The sequence below is a fragment of the Pan paniscus genome, chromosome 2 (assembly GCF_029289425.2).
Source record: "Pan paniscus chromosome 2, NHGRI_mPanPan1-v2.0_pri, whole genome shotgun sequence".
Lineage (NCBI taxonomy): Eukaryota > Metazoa > Chordata > Mammalia > Primates > Hominidae > Pan > Pan paniscus.
In genome coordinates, this window is record NC_085926.1 from 16,987,304 (window position 1) to 17,012,433 (window position 25,130).

The 25,130-nt window shown below is 38.7% G+C and overlaps 1 protein-coding gene across 7 annotated transcripts in view; it reads left to right on the plus strand.

The window, feature by feature from the left end:
* The window catches only part of PLCL2 (phospholipase C like 2), a 279,272-nt gene that overhangs the window by 191,671 nt on the left and 62,471 nt on the right, over positions 1–25,130 (plus strand). For all 7 annotated transcript variants that reach the window (XM_034955936.3, XM_034955934.3, XM_034955937.3 and 4 more), the window contains 2 exons: positions 9,241–11,727; positions 14,273–14,476. In XM_034955936.3, coding sequence (XP_034811827.2) covers positions 9,241–11,727; positions 14,273–14,476 — 2,691 coding nt within the window. The remainder of the gene's footprint in view (positions 1–9,240; positions 11,728–14,272; positions 14,477–25,130) is intronic.

Sequence of the window (25,130 nt, forward strand, 5' to 3'; positions counted from 1 at the left end):
ACATTTATAATTTCTTTGTGTTGAGAATATTCCAAATCTCCTTTTTTTGAAATATACAATAAAGTATTAATGACTATAGTCAACCTACTGTGCTGTCAAACTCTAGAACTTATTTCTTCTGTCATTTTATACCCATTAACCATCTTCTCTTTATTCCCCCTCCTTCCTGCCCTTCCCAAGCCTCTGATAACCACCATTCTACTGTCTACCTCCATGAGTTTAACTTTTTTAGCTCTCACCTATGAGTACATGTGACATTTGTCTTTCTGTGTCTGATTTATTTAATGATGTCCTCCAGTTCCATCCATGTTGCTGCAAATGACAGTATTTTGTTCTTTTTATGGGTGAATAATATTCCATTATGTATACTTACCATATTTTAAAAATCTATCCATCCATTAATGGACTCTTAGATTGAGTCCATATTTTGGCTATTGTGAATAGCACTGTGATAAACATGGATGTGCCGGTATTTCTTCAATGTACTGATTTCCTTTCTTTTGGATATATATCCAGCAGAGGGATTACTGGATTATATGGTAGTTCTATTTTTAGCTTTTTTGAGAAACTTTCATACTGTTTTCCAAAATGGCTATACTAATTTACATTTCCACTAACAGTATACCTTTCTTCACATCTACACCAGCTTTTTTTTTGTCTTTTTGATAATAGCCAATTTAACAGGGATGTGATGATATCCTCATTGTGGTTTTGATAAGCATTTCCCTGATGATTAGTGATGCTGAGCGTTTTTTCATATACTTGTTGGCCATTTGTATATATTTTTTGAAAATGTCTATTTAGATAATTTGCCCATTTTTTAATTGCTTTTTTTTGCTGCTGTTATTAATGCCTCATTGGACAGTTTGCACATATTTTCTCCCATTCTGTAGACTCTCTCTTTTCACTCTGTTGATTGTTTCTTTTGCTGTTTTTACAAATGTAATCCCATTTATTTATTTTTGTTTTTGTGACTTGTGCTTTTGAAATCTTATCCTAAAAAACATCTTGCCCAGCTGAATGGTTTCCCCAGTGTTTTCTTCTAGTAGTTTCATAGTTTCAGGTCTTACATTTAAGTCTTTAATCCATTTTGATTTGATTTTTGTATATGGTAAGAGATAGGGATCTAGTTTTATTCTTTGCATATGGATATCTGGTTTTCCTAGCACTGTTTATTGAAGAGACTATCCTTTCTTTAATGTATGTTCTTGGTGCCTTTGTTGAAAATTAGTTGGCTGTAAATGCATTGATTTATTTCTGGGTTCTCTGTTCTGTTCCATTGGTCTGTGTGTCTGTTTTGATGCCCGTACCATGCTGTTTTGGTTACTATAGCTTTGTAGTATATTTTGTAGTCAGGTAGTATGATGATGCCTCCAGCTTTGTTCTTTTTACTCAGTATTTCTTTGGCTATTTGGGGTCTTTTGGGGTTCCATATGAATGTTAGGATTTTTTTTTTTTTTTACTTCTGTGCAGAATGTCATTGATAAGTACTGCATTAAATCGATAGATCATTTTGGGTAGTATGGACATCTTAACAATATTAATTCTTGTAATGCATGAACACAGGATGGCTTTCCATTGTTTTGGTGTATCTTCTTCAGTTTCATTAGTGCTCTATCATTTTCATTGTAGAGATATTTCACTTCTTTGGTTACATTTATTCCTATTTATTTTTATAATATCATAAATGTGATTGCTTTCTTGATTTCACTATTGGCATATAGTAATGATACTAATTTTAATTTCACTGTTGACATACAGTAATGATACTATTAGTAAAGATACTAATTTTGTATCTTGCAACTTTGCTGAATTTGTCAGTTCTAAGAGTTTGTTGATGGAGTCTTTAGATTTTTTTAAATATAAGATCATGTCATCTACAAACAAGGACAGTTTGACTTATTTCTTTCCAATTTGGATCCCCTTTCTCTCTTTCTGTTGCCTAACTACTCTGGCTAGGACTACAGATACTATGTTGAATAAAAGTGGTAAAAAATGGACATCCTTGTCCTGTTCCAGATCTTAGAGGAAAGACTTTCAATTTTTCCCCATCATCTGAACTAGAATTCTTATTGATGTTTTTCTATATGTGACTTTCTTTTTTCTTTGGCTGCCTCAAAGCTTTTCTCTTTAATTGGTTTTCAGCAGTGTAACTATGACATATCCAGGTGTGTGTGTGTGTTTGATCCTGCTTGAGCTTCTTAATCTTGAGCTGCTTAACTTGGAAAATTCTAGGACATTATCTCTTCAAATATTTTATTGCCCTATTATCTCTCCTGTTTTTCCTACAGGGACTTTGTTTTCACGTATATTAGATAACAGCTCTTAGATGCTCTGTTTTGTTTTTCTAAAAAAATATAAGTATATACTCTTCTGTTTCCTTGTATTTTCATTTGGATAATTTCTATTGACCTATCTGCAAGTTTACAGATTCTTTTCTTGACTGTATTTAGTCTGCTTATTACCCTATCAAGGAATTCATCATCTCTGATGTGGGTTTTTTTTTAACAGTATTTCCTTTGGACCATATTTTATAATTCCCATCTTTCTGTGGAAATATACCATCTGATCATGCATATTGTCCACTTTTTCCACTAGATCTTTTAACATATCAATCATAGTTGTTTTAATCTTCCCATTTAATAGTTTCAGCATCTTCTGAGTCACTTCTAGAGTCTGGCTCTGTTGATTGCTTTATCTCTTGACAATGTTTTTTTGTTGTTTTTGTTTTGTTTTTCTTTTTACTTTTTTGGTATGACCTGCCATTTTTATTGGATACAAAAATCATGGTTAATAGAGACTGAAGTAAATGATGTGCTCAGAAATGGGCATATCTCTTCTTCCAGGTCATTAGTGTTGGGAAGATTGAGTCAGTAATTGAGCCAGGTTTGGGATTTGTGTTGCCATTGTTACCTTCAATGTACCACTGGCTTCAAATTTCTCCACTGGTTGGTGGGCTACTGTTACCTCGTGTTTTGTGTGAAGGAAGCAGGTAGCATACTAGAGGGTTTACTCAGAGTTCCTGCTCTGCCCTCAGCTCTCAGCTGTGAATGCCTGTGTCAGAAAGGGGTCTCTTCCCATGTTCTTGTCCCTCCTGTAATGGTAGACTGCTTGCATTTTGGTGCTAGGCTTCTGGTAGGGTCAGGGAGAATTTTTGGTCCTGCTGATCCAGTTTCAGTCTTAGGCAGCCCTATGCACCTGGGCCTCAGGAATGGGCCTTCTCACCTGTCCTAACCTGCCCTGCTCCCTGTGGCAGCCAAACTCTGCCTGTATCTGTTTAGAATTTGGGCAGGTGATAGTTTTCTGCCACTCTACTGGTCATAGCAGAGCTGTTCTTTTGTTGATGCAGGCTCCTGATTACAAGAGGTTCTGCTACCCCCTGGGGCAATGGATCTTTGCCTGGTTCCAGAGGTGGATGGGTTCTGCTTCTACCCTTTTCCCAGTGGCCCTGCTCTACCCCCAGTTTTTCTCAGGAGCACCCATGGAGAAGATTTACAAATGAGTGCAAACTCTTCCTGTGTCTGGCACTCCCGGTTACCCTAGATGGATACACTGGGCCACACTTGGCTTTTAGGAATTCCTTAAAATTTTATCTGATTTCCTCTTACCTGCTTCCATGGTGGCCACATCTTCTTCCCACGCTCTACCAAACCCAGAACAGTTTCTTGTGTCCTATTTCTCCTTAGAGGGGCGTGTCACTCTTTGAAATTCCATTCCCTTGGTTTCTGTGTGACCGTGGCTCTCTGATGCATACAAGAACAGTTATGATTTTATAGATTATTGGGCTTTTTCTTGTTAGGGTAGAAGTGATATTCTATTTTGGCTTTCTGTATTGTAAACCACCATCTAAACTTTACTTGCCCCCACTTCATGACTTTTTAAGTCACCCATAGGCTCCTAAGATCTGAGCCCTCATAGACTCTGCAAAGCTAAGGCAGGGGTGAGCTTTTGGAATACAGAATACTGTAGAGGACATGACAGAAGAGGAGCGGCATCCACAGGCCAAGGAGTTTCTGTTACTTGCAATAAAGGGCCTTTCCACATGAGCAAGAAGCAGCATTTAACTGTACCTAGCTTTCCTTTATATTATTTTATTCTTTTTCATTTCATTTTATTTTATAAAATGACCTTCAGAGTGACTGTCTTGCTCCAAATTCCCCCTTTTCTTCTTTTTTCTCATCTTAGAGAGCACATCAAAGTTTTAAAGATGTGTGAAAAACTTTGCAAGGTAGCCCTTATGTGCCTGGCATGACTTATTCTTTCAATTCAGAGTTATTGTTATTGAGCTGAAGAAAGGTCAGGCCTTGCTGTGCTCGTTTAATGGACTTCAAGTTCTTTCTTGGGTTTTTTTGTTTAGTTTTGTATTGTTGTGTAAAAGAGAAATTTTTCTAATCCCCAGTTTCTCAACTCTAATTCTAAATCCCCCTTGATAAACGTGATGATCCCCTACCTTTCTTTAATGTTATTTATATTTCAGATTAAACAACTTGATTCAAGCAAACCAGAGAGATAAACAGCTGCTTTGTTTTCATACTACACCCTCTCCCCATTCTGAGCCACCCCATGCCCACACCCTAGCCCCACACCAGAATGACTGCTTAGACTTGGTGACCGTTTTGCCAGGGTATTGAATCTGGATATTGAAACATCATTTTCTCATGATGTTTTTTGAGGAATAATCAAACAGAAAATGGGAACAAATGAGTCTTGAAAGACAGGAGTCTTTCAAGTGGAAGTCTTTCAAGTCTTTCAAATGGAATAGGAAACAGGAGGTGATTTTCTTCCAGCAGGGCATTAACTGTCTGTGTGCCCTTAGACAAGACTGCAACTCCACAACTCGGTTTCTTGTTCCTCTTCTCCAGAGCGAGCTAAATCGATTGAATCAGTGCCAGACACTTTGTTGCCAGCAGAAGAAATGAGGTTCACCTATTCCTTATCCCATTTCAGGGTGAGAATTTATGAAATTACCCATGCCCATTTATGAAACTGCCACTACTTAAGTATCCCAGATGGTAATTTTAGTGGCCTCCTATTTTTAGTGACAGCCTTCTATTAAATAAAGTAGGCAGTTATGTTAGAAAGATGTATGTTTTTCCATAGGGCTCAATATGGCTATTTATATTTTTAATGCTAAATATGAGTTGTATAAACATTTCTATTTTTCCTGAGTTTGCTGTGGTGCAGAATGTTTCCCTAGCCTCTTTCTAGTCCATTGCTTTATCTAAAATCATACCCGGTATGAAATTGTTATTCTGTTGGCTAATGTACAAATGAACCTTTGTTTCTTTCTAGTTCTAAATTTTAAGATTGTCAAGAAATGCAAAATTTTAGGGTTGATATGGAGGTAGGTTCTTTGGAAGCTGGTTTTCTTGCAGTCCGGACATTGTTTGTGTATTCTTTCTCTTGAGGTTACTAAGTGCTAATAGAGTAGCAGAATTGCACCAAGTTTCCCTTCTGTTGTATTCACCACTCAGAAGCTTTGGGTGATGAGTACTCCTTCACAGTATAACAGCCAATTCTGAGAAATAGTTTATACTATTTTTTAAAAGTATTTTGAGGCACAAGTGTCTCAGCAGAAACCTACATTTTTTCCTCTGGTTTTAGATGGTTAATGCATGTGAGTATTATGCATTTAATGTTCTTCCAGTTAAAAAGGTATATGTATAGCACACGTAGGTTGAATAATTTTCATTATTTAGTTTAAACTAACTTGCATTACAAGGCAGCATAAACAATAGATCCCAGCTCTCTGCTTCTGACCAGCTACTTAGCTTAGGCAAGTATTTGATCACCGCCAGGCTGAACAATGAAAGCCAAGTTGAAATGAGTAAGAGTGGGATAAGGATTCCAGGAATTAGGCAATTTGGGGCTCAATCTCCTGCCATTGAACACCAGTTCTCCTTCCCTCCCACACAAGTGCTTCTGTCCTCCCCTTCCTTTTCTCCTAGCTGTGGAAGACCATTTTGCCAGCTTCTCCTGTATTCACATCCACTTGTTGCTCCCAGCCAGAGATTCTGGTCCACCCATTAAGGAGTGCAAGCTCACATCTGTTCTCTTCCTTATTGGTCTCTAAACAAGCATACTCCTCTATCGGTGTTTTCTGATCACTTTATCTGCTAGTGAGGAAGGAGAAGCAGATTCAGGCCTTGGTGTGCTATGGAGACAGTTCTAGGCAACAGCAGATGGAGGGAGAGGAAGAGACAGGAAGTCTCTGCTAAGGGGTGTCCTTGATGTCATTATATCTGCCCGTGGTTGGGTGGTCATCATGTTCATGTGTCTGCAATTGATAACCAGAAGTCTCCATTCAAAGCCTGGGCTGGTTTGTGAAAAGCATGGCAATGTTCTTAAAGCCACAGTGTGGTGTTTAAGCTGCTGCCTGTTCCACATACATGGGTATGTGAGCATGTGTGTATGTTATTAACTTACTTTGCTATTAGGCCTTTTCCCTCTTAATAAAAAAGAAGCCTGTTTATCTGAAATGTATCATTTATAACAAATTAGAAAGTGTAACAGAATATTAATCAGCCTGTAAAAATGAAAGAATAAAAGATTACAATGTTGAGAAAATACTATATATTTCTTAATGGATCAGTGGATAAACCACCTCCATATATTTTTGTAATTGTTCTACTAGTGTCATCTTTGAGACACGATATATAAAGATTATAAAATTCCCTAACTGAGTCAGTATGTTGTCTTTATCAAAGGTAAATGTGTCTCTTAAAAACTAAAGACATCAGTCAGGCATGGTGGCTCACACCTGTAATCCCAGCACTGTGGGAGGCTGCGGCAGGTGGATCACGAGGTCAGGAGATCGAGACCATCCTGGCTAACATGGTGAAACCCCGTCTCTACTGGGAAAAAAAAACTAAAGACGTCATTCTGAAAAATAGAAAATTATACATTTGTTTCATGTCCTTATGCATGGCTGATTACAAAACTAATTTCATGCTAACTCACTCAAATTGATGTAATACAATCTATGCTTTAGGGATTTGAAATGGCTTTAATATAATGTATCTTACAGATACAATTATCACAGTTTTTATGTATTTTGCACTTTATTGTTCTGAGGATATAATTGTAAAGAAATATTCTACCTTGTGGCTTTTATGTTTTGTCTTGGCACTCAGATCACAAAAGCTTCTATGGTTCATTTTGAAACTTTGAGGAAAATGATACCCATATGATTTAAAGTTTAAGTTTAATTACCTTCTGCAAATTGCTTTTGGAAGTATAGGTAGTTAGAAAGTAAAAGTGGTTTTAAATTTCAGAGATAGAGTATAGCATAATAGCTTTTTAAAATACAGATATTTTCTATCCAGAGCAGGAAAATTAGAATTGCCTTTGGATAATATTCAACAATGTTCTTTTCTTTGTCATGAAAGTGATATAATTCCAACTCCCATCCCTATTTCTTATTTATAAATACAATGAATACTGAAAATTTGTCATAGATTTTATACACATACTGAAAGGCAGTATCATCTTTTAGGTTTAAAATTGTGAAAGATCTTTTGAGGTAATTTGAGCATTTTTTTCAAATAATAAAGGTCTCCATACAAGGAAGGACTTAAATACACACACAGATGTGGATGTCAGCCCCTTAAGATGAGAACATGTTACCTTAAGCAGGAAAGTTGAACAGTGCCTTACTGGTGATGCTAACTTCTTTAGAAATAAGTGCTGCCTGAAGTTTTAAACTTAGTCCTTTTAATAATCTATTAATATTAAGGTACAAGGTGACATTGTTCTAAGCATTGGGGCATAGTAATAGGTTTTAATAAATCCAACTCTACGATTTTAGGAGCTCCAACAGCTATAATCTAGCCCTTCATCTCAGACTTACATGTCTATCTGATGTATACTGATGACTGATCTAGTGTGAGACTTTGGAGAGAGGAATTTCTGCTGGAATTCCCATTTAACAGATACTTAATTGGTTTGTACTTAGCTGTTTCTCATCATTTGGTGCAAATAGTTTCCAGAAATAGTCTAGACGTCTTAGCGCAAGTAGTCAGGAAATGGTTTTTAAACTTTAGTGTACATCCTCCATCACATGGAGTGCTACCTTGATGTAAATTCCTGGGCACCAGCCCCAGGGAGCTGGTTCCATGGGCCTAGCAACCTGCATTGTAACCAGGTAACCCAGATGATTCTGAGGCAGGTGGTCTGGTGACAAGCCTTTGAGAAGTATTGGTGTAGGAGGTGTAAGTAGAAACAGGGCCTGTTTCATGGTGTGTGACCTGTACAGTTGCACAGGCTTCACACTGACTCAGAAGAGCCCTGGGCTTCACTTGGCTCCTCTGTCACCTTGAAATTCTTAATAATTTTTAATCAAGGAATCCTGCATTTTCACTTTTTTCTGGGCTCTGAAAATTGTTTCTTTCTTTCTGTTTTTTGAGACAGGATCTTGTTCAGTTGTCCAGATTGGAGTGCTGTGGCAAGATCATAGCTCATTGCAGCCTCAATCTCCTGGGCTCAAGCAATCTTCCCATCTCAGCCCCCTGAATAGCTAGGACTACAGGCATGAGCCACCATATCTGGCTAATTAATTTTTTTTTTTTTTTGAGACGGATTCTCACTCTGTTGCCCAGGCTGGAGTGCAGTGACACAGTCTCGGCTCACTGCAACCTTTGCCTCATGGATTCAAACGATTCTCCTGCCTCAGCCTCCCAAGTAGGTGGGATTACAGGCACCCGCCACCATGCCCGGCTAATTTTTGTATTTTTAGTAGAGACAGGGTTTCAGCACGTTGGCCAGGCTGGTCTCAAACTTCTGACCTCGGGTGATCTGCCCCTTCTTGGCCTCCCAAAGTGCTGGGATTACAGGCATGAGCCGCCATGCCTGGCCAAAAAAATTTTTTTTTGTAGAGATGGGATCTCACTGTATTACCCAGGTTGGTCTCAAACTCCTCACCTCGAGCAATCCTCCTGCCTTAGCCTCCCAAAGTGCTGAGTTTATAGGTGTGAACCTCCGTGCCTGGCCTGAAATTGTTCTTCTTGATAAATATGAATTGCAGTTATTCAATAATGATTTCATACCTGTTGGTATTAGGCTGTCAACTCCAAGGCCAATTCTGAGCTTTAGAGATGAATGAGTATCATTCATCACAGGAACCTAGAATAGGAAATCTTAATAGTATGATTTTTTTCAAGGAAATTAAATTTCTATTCATAATCTTGAACATAGAAACCTATATTTATGTTATTCTAATATACAGTCTTTTTTTCCTCTCAGGATGGTACAAAACAGAAGAGGGAACGGAAAAAGACAGTCTCATTCAGCAGCATGCCAACAGAGAAGAAGATCAGCAGTGCAAGTGATTGTATTAATTCAATGGTTGAGGGTTCAGAACTCAAAAAGGTTCGCTCCAACTCTAGAATTTATCATAGGTACTTTTTACTGGATGCTGACATGCAGAGCCTAAGGTGGGAGCCATCTAAGAAGGATTCTGAGAAAGCCAAGATTGACATTAAATCCATCAAGGAAGTGAGAACAGGAAAAAACACAGACATATTCCGCAGCAATGGCATTTCTGACCAGATATCTGAAGATTGTGCGTTTTCCGTCATATATGGAGAGAATTATGAGTCACTGGATTTGGTTGCCAACTCCGCAGATGTTGCAAACATCTGGGTTACGGGACTGCGGTACCTAATTTCTTATGGAAAACATACGCTTGATATGTTAGAAAGTAGCCAAGATAACATGAGGACTTCTTGGGTTTCACAAATGTTTAGTGAAATCGATGTAGATAACCTTGGACATATAACTCTGTGTAATGCTGTGCAATGTATCAGAAACCTCAATCCTGGTTTAAAAACGAGCAAAATTGAGCTTAAGTTCAAAGAATTGCATAAATCAAAGGACAAAGCTGGTACCGAGGTCACAAAGGAAGAATTTATTGAGGTTTTTCATGAGCTTTGTACTAGACCTGAAATTTATTTCCTTTTAGTTCAGTTTTCAAGCAATAAAGAATTCCTTGATACCAAGGACCTTATGATGTTTCTTGAGGCAGAACAGGGTGTGGCACATATAAATGAGGAAATAAGCCTTGAAATTATTCACAAATATGAACCATCCAAAGAGGGTCAGGAAAAGGGCTGGCTCTCCATAGACGGGTTCACTAATTACCTTATGTCACCTGACTGTTATATATTTGATCCAGAACATAAGAAGGTCTGTCAGGATATGAAGCAACCTCTGTCTCATTACTTTATAAACTCATCCCATAATACATACTTAATAGAGGATCAGTTCCGAGGTCCCTCCGACATCACAGGATATATTCGAGCTCTTAAAATGGGTTGCCGGAGTGTTGAATTAGATGTATGGGATGGGCCGGACAATGAACCTGTAATTTACACAGGCCACACCATGACCTCTCAGATAGTTTTCCGCAGTGTCATTGATATTATTAACAAGTATGCATTCTTTGCTTCAGAGTATCCTCTTATCTTGTGTTTAGAAAACCACTGTTCCATTAAACAACAGAAGGTAATGGTTCAGCACATGAAGAAACTTTTAGGAGACAAGCTCTATACAACATCACCCAATGTTGAGGAATCTTATCTACCATCCCCAGATGTCCTGAAAGGGAAAATACTAATTAAAGCAAAGAAGCTGTCCTCAAATTGCTCTGGGGTAGAAGGAGATGTTACTGATGAAGATGAAGGAGCAGAAATGTCTCAGAGGATGGGAAAAGAGAACATGGAGCAACCCAATAATGTGCCTGTGAAGCGATTTCAGCTTTGTAAAGAACTGTCTGAACTGGTCAGCATCTGCAAATCAGTTCAGTTCAAAGAATTTCAGGTGTCATTTCAGGTTCAGAAGTACTGGGAAGTCTGTTCCTTTAATGAAGTGCTTGCCAGCAAGTACGCCAATGAAAATCCAGGGGACTTTGTAAATTACAACAAACGTTTTCTTGCTAGGGTTTTTCCCAGTCCAATGAGAATTGATTCCAGTAACATGAATCCTCAAGATTTTTGGAAATGTGGTTGCCAAATTGTAGCCATGAACTTTCAGACACCAGGACTGATGATGGACCTGAATATTGGCTGGTTTAGGCAGAACGGAAACTGTGGCTATGTCCTCCGGCCAGCCATCATGAGGGAGGAGGTCTCCTTCTTCAGCGCCAATACAAAAGACTCTGTCCCAGGGGTCTCACCTCAACTTCTTCACATTAAAATCATCAGTGGGCAGAACTTTCCCAAGCCCAAAGGATCAGGTGCCAAAGGTGACGTGGTAGATCCTTATGTCTATGTTGAAATCCATGGAATCCCTGCTGATTGTGCAGAACAAAGGACAAAAACAGTGCACCAGAATGGAGACGCTCCCATTTTTGATGAAAGCTTTGAATTTCAAATCAACCTGCCTGAACTGGCCATGGTGCGCTTTGTAGTGCTGGATGATGACTACATTGGGGATGAATTCATCGGCCAGTACACAATTCCCTTTGAATGTTTACAGACGGGCTACCGCCATGTCCCCCTGCAGTCCTTAACTGGAGAGGTCCTTGCACATGCTTCTTTATTTGTCCACGTGGCTATTACTAACCGAAGAGGAGGAGGGAAGCCTCATAAAAGGGGCCTTTCTGTGAGAAAAGGGAAGAAATCCAGGGAATATGCATCTTTGAGAACACTGTGGATTAAAACTGTGGATGAGGTATTCAAGAATGCGCAGCCCCCTATACGGGATGCCACAGATCTGAGAGAAAACATGCAGGTGCGTGCTTGTGTTTAATCATTTACTCAATGGTTTTCCTACTTAGTACATGTCCATAGTTTATAAATATATTGGTTTTTTAATAATAGTATATTTAAGTAGTTTTTAAATTCTGATTAGTTCTTAGAATGTTTGCCACTAGTCTCTTTTTTATCATTTAACTTCCTGAAGGTACAGTTGATGTTGAAAATATTGATTACATATTGGGATAAGTGAGTCTCGTTGCTGTGTTACACACCTTCATCCCAGTCCCTGTTAATGACTGCTGAACAGTTCCTTGTTTTTTTCTAATAGTATACATGGGAATCTCTGGGATTTCTGAATATTCCTTACCTGGAACACAAATTGATGATCAAAATAAAAAGGATATAGGTCAAAGTAAAATGGATGTGATCCAGTCCTTTCTTACGAAGCTGTAATGCTGAGGAGATGGGAGACCTTTAAATGAGCCATAAATATATGTGTATGCATAGTGAGCCTCCTCTTGATTTGAGAGGATAGCTAATTCTGTAAGTAAAAGAGATGTCTGTATTTATTAGAAGTTTAAGATAATAATTACCTCTGAAATATATAATGGCTAAAAGCAGTCAGTTAGGAATTACATATTTAATTAAGGATCGCCCACACATCTAGCCATACACTAGGACCCCTGAGTGACACAGAACTAGACAGCAAGGGCCTGCCTCATGCAGACAGCAGCCCTAACCTGTCATAGTGTGTGAGAAGTGGTGTGTGTGTGATAAGTGCTCCATGTCTGTTTATTTTGTATTTTAAAAATTATATTTTAAAATGACCAATGAGAATGATGCCAACAAATAAAATCTGACTGAGAAAATTCAACGTTTTTTCCCTATCAACTAATTCTATGTGTACTTCGTGAATAAAAAAGACCTTCCCACAATAAGGAAATTTGTTTTCTTTCTCTTAAAGTAAAAGCATAACAGACATATGAAGGGCTTTTCCCTGTTTTTGAGGGTGAAAGTGGTTTGGTAAACCCTCAGCTCTGAGCAAGCGCATTGTCCACTGCCCAGTGGCTGCTGTGGTGTGTATGACACAGAATTCCTTTGAGGATTTGTCAGAGCTCAAGCATTGTCTTTTCCAAAGCCTCATCTGCACTGAACCTGACAAAGCAGTCGGTAGTGACACTGAATGAGCACCTGCCATGCACAAGCAATCTAGGCCATGAAGATGCAGTGGTGAACAAACAGATTGACTGCCTGCCTTTAAGGGGCTTGCATGCTAGTTGGGGGCAGGCAGTGGGAAGGGGAAACAGACAGGAGGCAGGCAGATAAACAAATAGAACAACTGCAGGTATGAGTAAGTGGTGTAATAAGAGTGACTGGGGAACTGCACTTTAAATATCACAGTCATGATTGATTTCTGTAACTGTCAATATCAAAGTGATTTGAGCCAATGATCTATAGTTTGATGTCCATACTTAAAGCAATATTAATAAAAATGAAATGTTTAAATTTAAAACTAAAGTGTTCATTCCCAAGAACCTGCATCATTTGAGAGCAGAAGGCACAGGCCTGCAGGGCCTAGGTCCACCCCCTCTGCCCGCATGCCCGGCCTGGACCAGGACCCAAGTGTGCCTGAAATAGCCCACCTGACTCTTATTATGATTATAATTGGCCTGTTATTACTCACGGTGACTCAAAGCATGGGCCTTAACATCAACAGCTTTCAGGTAAAATCTTGACTCCTTCACTTACTAGCTGTGTGACGCTAGACAAACAGAGAAGGATTATAGCTAAGGCTCAGTCTTCTCATCCATAACATGGCTTGCTGTGTGGATTAAATGGAAGTAATGTGTAATAAATATGCCTAGTATGGCTTAGCACTTAGTAAGTGTTCCTAGAAGGCCAGCTCATGGCATTTTACAGTGTTGAAGGTTTTTCTTTAATGGGTATTTAAATGGCATACCTCTGGTGATTAGAAAAAAGAGAGAGAGAGGCATTGGGATCAGCAGTGACACTAATAGGGGAAGGTCACAGGTAACCAAGGTCCCTGCTGGGCAGACTCACCAGAGAACAGTAGCATCCTCAAAGGTTCTTTAGATTTTGAGCCAGCAGGCATAAATAGATGAGAGATTCAGGTTTCTACCTTGCAAATATTTCTTTCCCTTTTGTATGGCTGGCATATTTGATACTTATTTTAAATCTGATTTGATTTTTTTTTCTCCTAAATCTTTACCCTCTTTGAATGCAGAAGCTATTCTCTCTGTTTGCTCATAGTTGCATATCCGCATCAGCACTACTATGAACTTTGGGCTGAAAAGAAGCCTTGCCCTTCAGAAGAATTTGACTTATTTGCATTTTCAGTACTTTTGATAAATTGGTGTTACAAATGTCCATAACAGCATTTACTTTGGATAATAGCCATTTTTCCCAGGATAAAACAATCATTAGCCAATTCTGTTATAACACTGCTAATAACTTTTGTACCAGGTGGTTCAAGCATAATCAGATATATCAAATATAATATCCATGAGAAATTAAAACCCCCAGTTAATTACAAATGCTCCTTTCATTCCATTTAACAGAATGCGGTGGTGTCATTCAAGGAGCTGTGTGGCCTCTCCTCTGTGGCCAATCTCATGCAGTGCATGTTGGCGGTGTCTCCCCGCTTTCTGGGGCCCGATAACACACCCCTAGTGGTCCTAAATCTCAGCGAGCAGTACCCCACAATGGAGCTGCAGGGAATTGTGCCGGAGGTTCTGAAGAAGATCGTAACAACTTATGACATGGTGAGTTGTCCTTTGTCCGTTTACATAGCCTGGGTGAGAGAGATATCCTAAGAGAACACAGCAGACATACTTTGGAGCTTTTGCTGAAGTGCACTTTCCTATTTCATGCTTCATTCACCTATGCTGGAGAAGTAATTCCCCTGACCTTGCTGTATTTGAAAGAGATTAGTGTTTTGTTGTTTTTGAAAGCAGAATTCAGAGACACTCACCTCAGTTGGATTAAACATTAGTTAGCTTCTCAGCTATATCTGAATTGATTTTTAAAGGATGCACTATTTTCCACACAGATGTAGGAATGAGTTTTTAAAAATCTTCTCCTGCAGCCAGTCATTGATTATTCATTTTCATTTTATTTTCATTTTTTCAACTGGTAAAGGCAAGAAATTTAACTTAAAAATATAATGCCATGAGGGACAGATGCCTGTATCACATGACTCTGCACTAGGCTGTGGTTTCCCTTCTTACAGGAGCTGCTCTGTGATACCTGTATTTGTAATGAGCTTAACACTAATGGGGTATCCTCAGGACACCTAGAATATTACATTTTTCTACTTAAGATTTACCTTGCATTTTCTTAATCACATCCTGCTCTTACTGTAATTTTTTTATTTATCATAACTCTAAGAGATAATTTATTGGGTGAAGGACACCCATTTCAAGTGTATGATGTAGTTGAAGCTGTCATTGACTCTTCAACCTATCAGGGTTAAGGGTGGTGTTGGACACTCCCCTCCCAGATGGGCCAGGCTGTCTTCCAGTACTATTTAGAGTACTTGGGGGTGAGTACCTCATCTGCTACCTCCTCCACTCCAAAAGCAGAAGCTAAGACCACGAAACTCTAGGTTTCTTCTGATGTAGCTTGCTGTGCTCAAGGACAAAACAGGATTGGCATCATAAACCTAAACAGAAATATTTTTGACTGTTTCATAAGTTGTCTGAAAGCTGTAATTTAGAGGGATTTATGCAATTCAAGGGAAAGAAAAAAGACGTTGGGCCAGCACTTCTCAATTGTGACTACTTCGTAGGTTTCTTAGGATGTTAGTAAATATCACATAGGGGAAGGGTTTCATAGGATGTTAGTAAATATCACATGGGGGGAAAGTTCTTGACTAAATAATTTTGGGAAATACTAGTTTGAACAAAAGTAATCAGATATCTTTACTGCAGGATTTCTTAGAACCTTTTATTTGCTATCACCATGAGTTCCAAGATAGTGATAGAGTATTTCCAGTTTCACAAATTGACTTGACCATTGGAATACTATTTCTAAAAACAAAGATTCTGGAGAATATATTTTGGAAAATGCTTCTTCAGTCTTTGGATGAATAAGTCTAGAAGTACAAGTCAGAAGAATGCAGTGTTTTAAACAGCTTATGAGTTCATTACCTTAAAAAAAGTGATATTTGTGCATTTTGTAGATTCCTATGAAGTAGTCACACATTGTAGTGGGGGCTGTTTCCTTCTTAGCATTCATGGTAACCTTAAGAGACACCAGGAACTGAATATTGGACACTGCAAGCAAACTGCATAGAGTGGCACCCTCCTGCAGAGAGGAGGGAGGCCAGGGTCAGGTGTCTGATGAGCCTCAGGTGCTGAGTGCCACTGTGCTGAGTGCCAAAGGGGTCCACAAAGACTCATATGAACAGCCCCATCCTCGGGGAGCCATCAAGTCCACCAAGAGAGAAAGTGAGGCTGGGGACCAACATCAACACAGGAAGCATGCTGAGATTCCTTTGGTGGGGAAATGGAAGAAGGGGTAAAAATGGAAAAGTCTGAAGATCTTTTACATGCTATGAACCAGACTGCCTAAATAGTTCTTGACTTAAGTTTTATGAGATGAAGCCAAAAAAAGTATCTGATATTTATAAACGCTTTTTAAGCATAAGCCACAAATAAAATCACATACCTGTTTCATTGACCAAAATCTAATATGATTTACCCCCTAAGACATTTGCTTGATTTCTATGACAGTCATACAGTGACATTTCTTCATGGCGGGCTTTTTAACAGGGACTTCTTGGGAGTGGGGTGGTAGTACCCCGTGGAGGTGATAACAGCATAACAGGGCAGGCCAAGTTCAGGGGCTAATTTCTGCCCTATCAAGAGTGTGTGATCATAGCTGGTTTCTCATGGTCTATGTTAAAAATCCTCATGGCCACCAGCAACCTTTATGGCACTCATAGCAATATTCGGCTCAGGAATGGCTCATTGCTCCTTGGTTCCCTGCCCCTTCCTCTTGGATTGGTAGATGCTAGCTCTTAATATGTAACTCTTATTTGCATCTAACTGTATCATTATGTTGTTATAGATTTGGCAAGACAGAATATGCTAGCTTGCTTAAAATTTTTAAATTATAAAATTACTCTTTTATAATGTATGATTGAAATAGCTGTGCAGCCTTATACTGCCTAATTTATCGATATGTTCTGTTAATTCCATCTGATAAAATAAGCTAATAAAATATTTAAAATTAAATTTAAATTATGGCTGCAGCAATATTATAACTCTTGTAATATCTTGCAGTTCTTTTTAGTGACTTAATGGTTTCTTACCTTGTGACAATTTATTAAAGCTAGCCAGAATAGATTAAATATTGATGGGAAATGTACTAAAGGTCTCGGACAGCCCGTAACTCTAAATATAGCTCTTTATTTTTGTAATGTTATGTTGAGCTTGCCCCAAAATTAACCTTAGAAATAAGATCTTATTTCATTCTGTTGACTTCCCATGTATAATGTATGGAGGCGAATGAGAAGTAAAGGCAAGTTGAGAAACTCCTCCAGAACTCCTGTGTCATGGCCAGTCTACATGCCTAAAGTGTGTCTTCCTGTGAGGACAGTGCCATGGTACCTCCTAAAATGTACAGATGTGTATTTATGCTATCAAGATTGTGATTACTTTTCAATATCTAGACTCTATTAATAAAATAGTATTTCAGAAGTGTGCTAGTTTCTTTGTGAAAACGGAGAATGCAGATCGTTGTCCTAATGGCTGCTGTGATTACTACCAACAAACAGGCCTTGAAAACTGCCAGAATTGTGCTTTTACAGGACTTGTGGTGCTCTCGTGGCTCCTGTGGTGGGGTGAGCCTGGGACCTAGCTCAAGAAGGCAGGTATCAGAGCCATTCAGGAGTGGAGAAGAAGAGAAATTCACACACCTCCTTACACTAGGCAGATTAAGGGAGTTTTAGTAGGAACTGGACTGGGATGGAAAGTGGGAATGACCCTATTAGCAGTGCTGGAGTCAGAGACATGAGTGTGGGATAGAAGGCACCTGCTGAACTTGTGCCTGGAGGCCTGGGGCACACAGATGACCCTTCTTCCTCCCAATGGTGAGCAAGGGCCCTAGAGTCCTCTCCTGCTAGAACCTAGAGCACAAAAGCTGCACATAGCAACCCTAGGTAGGGAAATTGTAGCAGGGCTGGAAGGGGGCCTCATGCAAATGGAGGCTTACAGGGCGTTTAAATGAGGCGTTTTTGTCCCCTTAAGCTCAGTGTCCTTAAGTACTTCATCCCATGATTTTGGGGCTCAACCTGTGAGGGCTCATCTTCCTCCAGTCAGCTTGTCCTCTCTGCCTCTCTTAATGGAAGTGACCCTTGAGTCCCTTTTTTCATACCTATCTACTTTTTTTCAACAGATGGGGCCTGGGCTCCATTATTAAGCCATGTGGTTGGGCTTTTGCCCACAACCCCTTATTTATTGCATTGGACAGCATACATTATTATATCATACATCATGACCATAAAGTCAGAGGGTCAAACTTTTGAACCAAATAATTGATTTGCTTTAAAGATGTCATGTTTGGTTGTTTTGAAGTGGCATATAATAGAAATTTAATTGGTTTATTTCAATAAAACAGATACAAAATAAGTTACTGTATTTTTGGTGATGAATTCAACACCCATTTATAAGCTCTTAGCACGTGCACTGCTCACTCATCAACAGCAAGTATTTATTGAGTGCCTACTGTGTACCAGTGACTATTGTAGGCAACATGAGGTAATATAAAGATGAAAAAGACTTTTTTTTTTCCTTTGAGGAGCTTATAATTTAGTTGAAGAGATGCTGCAGTATGTTTATAGATAACTGATAAGATGATAGACAATAGATAGTAAATAGATATTTTAAAATATATAAATGAATTATTTGAATCTTCAAAGGAGAGAATGGTTAGTTTCAGGTTCAGAGATTAGGAAGACTTCAGTGAAACATTGGCCTTGAACTAGACCTGTAAGAATGAGTTGGAATTCAACTGGTAAAGAGGAGGCTATTGCAAGATGAGTTCGTAGGGTGAAACATGCTCACAGGTGAAATATGCTCAAGCACATATTCTGGGAAATCCAGGCTTGGACTGTAACAAATAGTAGGGAGTCCTTGCACATTTTTGAGCAAAGGGCTATGCTCAGAATTAGGCATTATGGACTCTGGGAGGCTTGGAGTGAAATAGAACTCAGAGACCACCTATTGAGCACCTTTATTTTGCACATGAGAAAATGGAAACCCTGTAGCACAACAAATTAATGGCAGAACCAGGGTTGGCACCCAAGTGGTATCTCTGTCCAATTTTTTTCTGCAATCCAGATCAGAAAAATTAACTGTGTAGAATGTGTAGATGAATGATCAATATAGCAATAAAGCCCAAGTAACTGTAATAATAATAATAATATACAGTTATTCATGTGGGGCTCTTGAAGTCACAGGCACCTTATTTTTTGTTCCTGTGCCCCATAAAGGTAGAAAATTCTTCATTTTGCATTACTTCACATATATTAAAAGGCAGATTTAATGCACTTAAAATAAAGAAAACTAATCAGTAGATCAAATCCCACTCAAAGAAATGCGATCATAAATGTCTGAACACATTGTTTATAATTTCAGAAAACAAAAGTTTAAATATTTTACTTAAAATATATATAAATGAGCTTGAATACACCCACTATTGACAATCAAGATCAAGATTGAGCTTGTTCGCTCATGTAATTAAGGGCTGGTAAGAGAAAATAAGGAATATGTAACCTGAGTTTAAGAGATTCTAGGGAATATCTGGATACTCTTCATAGTACACAGTGTTTTTAAGAATGGATTTGCACTGGCATTTCGGTGCATCTCCTCTCCCCCATCAATGTAAGTGATCTAATTCATCATCTTTTTAAACTGAAGTGACTTTTACTATCCTTTTTATGTTGAGAGTGATAATTCCATTCTCTAGCTATCTTTATTAGATGCAGATTTACCACCTGTTTTAAACTTGAATGTTTAAAATTGTTATGAGACCTGTACTAACATATAGAGACCAAGGAGTCAACATTCTTCCTCTATAGAGAGAAAACATTGAAAATTTAAATATTTTGTGACATATTACATAAAAAGTAAGTTCTTTTCTAAAGTTTTTTGTTAATTTTGCTGCAGTTTTTCTGTCATGGACTATGCTTTAGTCATTGTAATTAAATTGAAGTCGTAGAGAGGAAAAAGGAGAGAAGAGGAAAAAAATAAAGAAAATGAAGCCCATCTCTCTCTTACAGGCAGTACGGTGGTTCACATACACAGCAAATGGGCAGCCCCCACCTGTTCAGAGATTATACATGAATTCATTCTTGTCATTGCAGTTCCATTCTCTGTACTTTGCCTTTGAAATTAATTTTTTCAGTCATTTTTTTTTGCAACTTCACAAAAGTCTTGATTTTAATTGCCTTCAGGTTTAATTAAGAAAGCATACTCTGAGGAATCCATTTCCCCAGTAGAAAATAGTACTTTTTAAAGGGAGGAACAAGATGCTTTGTCTGGGAGGATATTATTTGCTCTCTCTGAGTGTTTTTATATAAGTTGCTGAGTAGTCTCTTCTAACACATGACTTTAAATATTTCTTAAATAAAACAAGGTTATTTAAATAAAATATGTGAAATGAAGGTTTTTTTCCTTACACAGAAATGTTGGCAGTTGACATGCAGCATCATGAACATTCTGGGTTAAGTTGTTGGTATGGTGTCATATACTTTTTCTTGTTACTTCTTAATTCAGTGAAGAGATAAATCACACTTCATAATTAATGGAGTCTGCTGGTTTGGACCAAGCCAGAGATGATCTGTAATAAGGTTACTATTGATCCCCATCTCCTTTGTGGCTTCTTTTATCACTCTCCTGCCTCAGTCATTAAAAGCTTCTTTTGATTAGAGGTGTCGACACTACCAACTTTTATAACTGTAGAAAAAAGACCAGATGGAATATTGTGCTTTGGGATAAGAATTAGCTAAAAATGAATGAAAGAAGGAAGGGAGGGTGGAAGGGAGTTTTGGGAAAGGTAGATGCATCCTACAGAGTGATGATTTGAAACCCAAAGGCTATTGTTTAATTTGATGACTGGAGAGGTCCAGCCAATGTTTCCAAAATCAGTTTCTCTGAAATCATCAAAACCATTGATGAGCCATTTTGTAATGGTTCAAGTTACCAAGCCAGTGGAAGTGAAAATAAATGTTTAAACGATACAGTGTGCTGGTAGCATCACATGTATTATCATATGAGAAGTACCAGGCCGCCACACAGTGATAAGGAGCTGGGAGATTGGGAAACCTTTGGGAGATTGTGCTTCAAGCATGTAAGTAGTGGTAATTGTAAGATTTTCCTTCTGATCCAGTTTTCTAGCTTAACATGTCTCCACAGAAACCACTGAGGAACACATATTTTAAAGTATTCTTACACACACACACACACACACACACACACACACACACACACCAGATACTAAGCAAGGAACAGTTGAGGAAAGAGTAGCACTTTAGGGGATGGCAGTCCGCTTGAAAGAGACTTCATCACATAGCATCACAGAGCAGCTTTTATCCATTAAGTTTGATATCCATCTCTGAACTCTCTGGGAGGATGACTTTAATAGATTTCAACATGTTGTCAGATGATGTCCTCAGACAAGAAATGATAAATGCTATTAAGCAACCTACTATGTCATCTGACATACTAACAGTCTGATTTAAAATTGCCAAGTAAGCAAGGAAACAAGAGCTGGGGTGCCATCCAGCCCTATTGGTGAATGAGAAATGGGACCCGGCTGTTAGCATCACTTCAGTTCCTGGATAGATTTCATTTGAGCCATCACCACCTAGAGAACTGTTAGGGGGCAGTGGTTTAGGGCCATGTATTTGATAGGGTCTCCATGGTTTTACTTTTCTATTTAGAGCATTTTTATTGTTTTTTAAAGGGGCAAAGGCAGATTCCTAATTTTTCAAACACTTTAGTTCCCTGAATCTGGTAGAAAATATGAATATATCTGAAACCCAAAGCTCAAGAAAAGTTAGGGAACTTCTTTGTAAACCTATGCTTTACGCAAAAGAATACTACTACATTTTTTATAAAACTAAGATATTCGAAGTACTGTAGTCTTTTTTCTTCCTATGCAAAAGTAGAGGAGTTACTTCCTATGTTCCCATCAAATTGCACATCGAATATTGGATTTTGCTCCTGTATAATTTCTTCAAGGCTTATTTTTGATACTTTTTCGATAGTTTCTCTGTGTTTCTGCAGTGGCTGAAGGTGCCTCCTAAGTTCTTTGCTAAGTTCTTCTCTCTGTCAAGGACCCTTACAGGAAATTTAAAAAAAAGAAAGAAAGAAAGAAAAGGATTTTATGTATCTTTAAAATTCTGTTAGTGCTCTGGAGATAATATACACAGTTCTTATGGTCAACTGGCAGTTTCCAAAGCTGTGAGGAAGCACTTAGCTTCCTTACCCCCATTTATTCAGTAAACTTTTTGTCATCACTAGACTTTGAATAAATAAACTTTAATTGAGTGGAGGAGGCAATGCTGGCTGACTTCTCGTTTCTGTGGCCCTAATTCTAGTTGAGCCTTTCATCACCTTATGCTGTATGGCAGAGTTTGAGTTCAAGCTTCATACTCATCCCAGGTGAAAAAGAAAATGTAACTTTCTTACCTCTCTTATGAGGGAGGTAGATGTCCCTGGATTTTAATTCTGTTGGTAAACTTCATCTATTGCATTCATTACATTATTCGTTTTGGACTGTAAATGCTCAGCTCTTTAGGTAAAATGCTCAGTCTCTCTGACTTTCTCTCTTTCCCCCTCTTCCTTCACAAAGTGGCCACTGGTTGCCTGGAGAGGGTGTGGTTGCAAACCCTTCTTTTTGTGTTCTTGGCAAAGAATGTCTAAACATCTAAAGCCACCATCCTCTCCTCCACTTTCTATTCACCTTGAGGTGGGTACATAGTGGGGGGATTTCCCAGCTCCAACATGAGTCACTCAATACTGCAAGAGGCGTTATTTCCTCCTCTCTGTTCTCTCTGTCAAGAAAGCTGCAAGAGCCAGCTCCTTTCCTCCTGCCTCAGAGCTGCAATTCCCTTGGCTCAACCTTTGTATTTGGAAGGAAGTCTCCTCCACCTTAGGGGATAACACTCTGTGATCTACGGGTTGTTTCTCCATGATGTGGTTTGGCTGTGTCCCCACCCAAATCCCAACTTGAATTGTATCTCCCAGAATTCCCACGTGTTGTGGGAGGGACCCAGGGGGAGGTAGTTGAATCATGGGGGCCAGTCTTTCCTGTGCTATTCTTGTGATAGCGAATAAGTCTCACGAGATCTGATGGGTTTATCAGGGATTTCCACTTTGCTTCTTTCTTATTCTCTCTTGCCACCACCATGTAAGAAATGCCTTTCACCTTCTGCCATGATTGTGAGACCTCCCCAGCCATGTGGAACTGTAAGTCAAATTAATCCTCCTTTTCTTCCCAGTCTCGGGTATGTCTTTATCAGCAGCATGAAAACAGACTAATACACTCAATATGTTGAAATAATTTAGAACATAGTTTGATAAATCCTGATTTTCAAGTCTATCATTTTGGTGGGAACCTGAGCAAAAATCTAATTTGACCTTTAAAACTGACAAATGTCTCTGTGTTCATAAGATAGTTGCTCCTCATCCAAGCTCTGAAACTTGTCCTTTGAATAGGTGGAAAGCTCCAGGGAAAACATGATTCATTAACTATGGCAACATCTGTGAAAAGAAATAACTTATTGACACCATCCCCATCACACTTGTGAGACTGTTGAAGCCACCCAGCCTGCAGCCTTTCCCTCTCTGCTGCAGTTCATCCTCTGGTTTGCCTTAAAGACATTCTTCCTGAAATATCACCCAGAGAAAGGCCTAGGTATTTCTGGGAAGGTCCAAGAGGTAGAGTTAGAAGTATGATGTGATAACTTTAAGAACTAAGCCAGCTGGAAGGATTATATTGTGATCATCAAGAACAGTGGAGCCAAATTGCTCTGTTACCTTGACTATTTTTGTTAGGTGAATAACATTTTTTCTTAGAGCATCCTGGAAAAGTGGCATCCCTTTGGTATGTTGAGATTGATGAAGAATTTGAGTTAAGCCTAATAATTGCCAAGAGAGAGAAAAAGGAGGGTGAAGTGTGAGAGGAATATCTTTAAGAACATACACTTCATGTGTATTTTCTTCTAGCAATTGAATCTTTCCAGCATCAAGATTTTTTATTTACTGTTGAAACATGCATCAAACACTACTGGCAATAGTATAAAGCCCTTTTTAAAAAAAGTTTTTATAGCATCTAGGATCTGTGCAGTATCTTAAATTGTGTAATTATTTTTGTAGTATGCACAGAATAGTATTGTCTCTACATTCAGTTTTGTGGATTGTGATTGTCCTCTTTGTGGAAATTCAAACAGAAAAGCAATGATCAAAGAAACAAAGAGCTTAATTGGCTTTCCATGTGTGGTAATTTGTATGTCTTTATGCAGTTTGTGAGTTCCAAATCTTTTCAGATTGACGAAAATGAAGACTAGCTGACCTAGAACATGTGACTCATAGCTCATTAATGCATTCAGCCTGCTTCTCCCTTTGAGTTGGGAGCCTCCTGCTCCCTATTACTTGGGACCCAGAGGAGACCCATGTTGCTCCTTGATCCTTCAATCTGTGCTGTGGGCACAGAGGCGGCTGTGCCAGCTTGTGCTGGCTACTTTGAAAGAAAAACAGATGTGTTCATCTTCATCCATATGTTTATGGAGACTAGTGATAGAAACCTGGGCGCTTCATGAGCGTGGGCTCCGTTTGAAACCCCAGGTACTCCTTGAGCCACACCCTGTTGGAGGGCACGGGATATACACCTTTACTGTTGAATTTAATTAGTTGTCCTAATGGTGGCAACTTCTGACCAGGTAGGATGATGTGAAGCCTGTCGTGGTTGTTCACTGCACCTGTGAATGAAGATGGAACATATTCAGGTTAGAGTTTAGAAAGTGTGTAAAGTTGCAGTGATAATATAATTTTATTGTTTAGAATCCTTATGTTCTTGATATCCTTCCTTGGCTCTATAAATGCAAGATCCATTCTTCAGGAATTAATTCAATCTATTGCCACCCATTCTTATGTAGTTTAGAGAGGTATATACTTTTTTATGGAGAAATTTGTCAGTGTTACATGTCCAGTGGAGTTGAGTTGGGAAGACTGAAGTTATATCAGTCACTTACATCAAATTGTTAGTGGTGAGACATGGGTTTGTTTGTAAGTGCCATGATGAGCTGCTCTATATTTGTGGACATGAGCTTTTGGGATGTACAATCACATTTTATAAGAAAAAATGGAATAATTTGGATGGAATATACTTTATAAAATGAAGCTATTG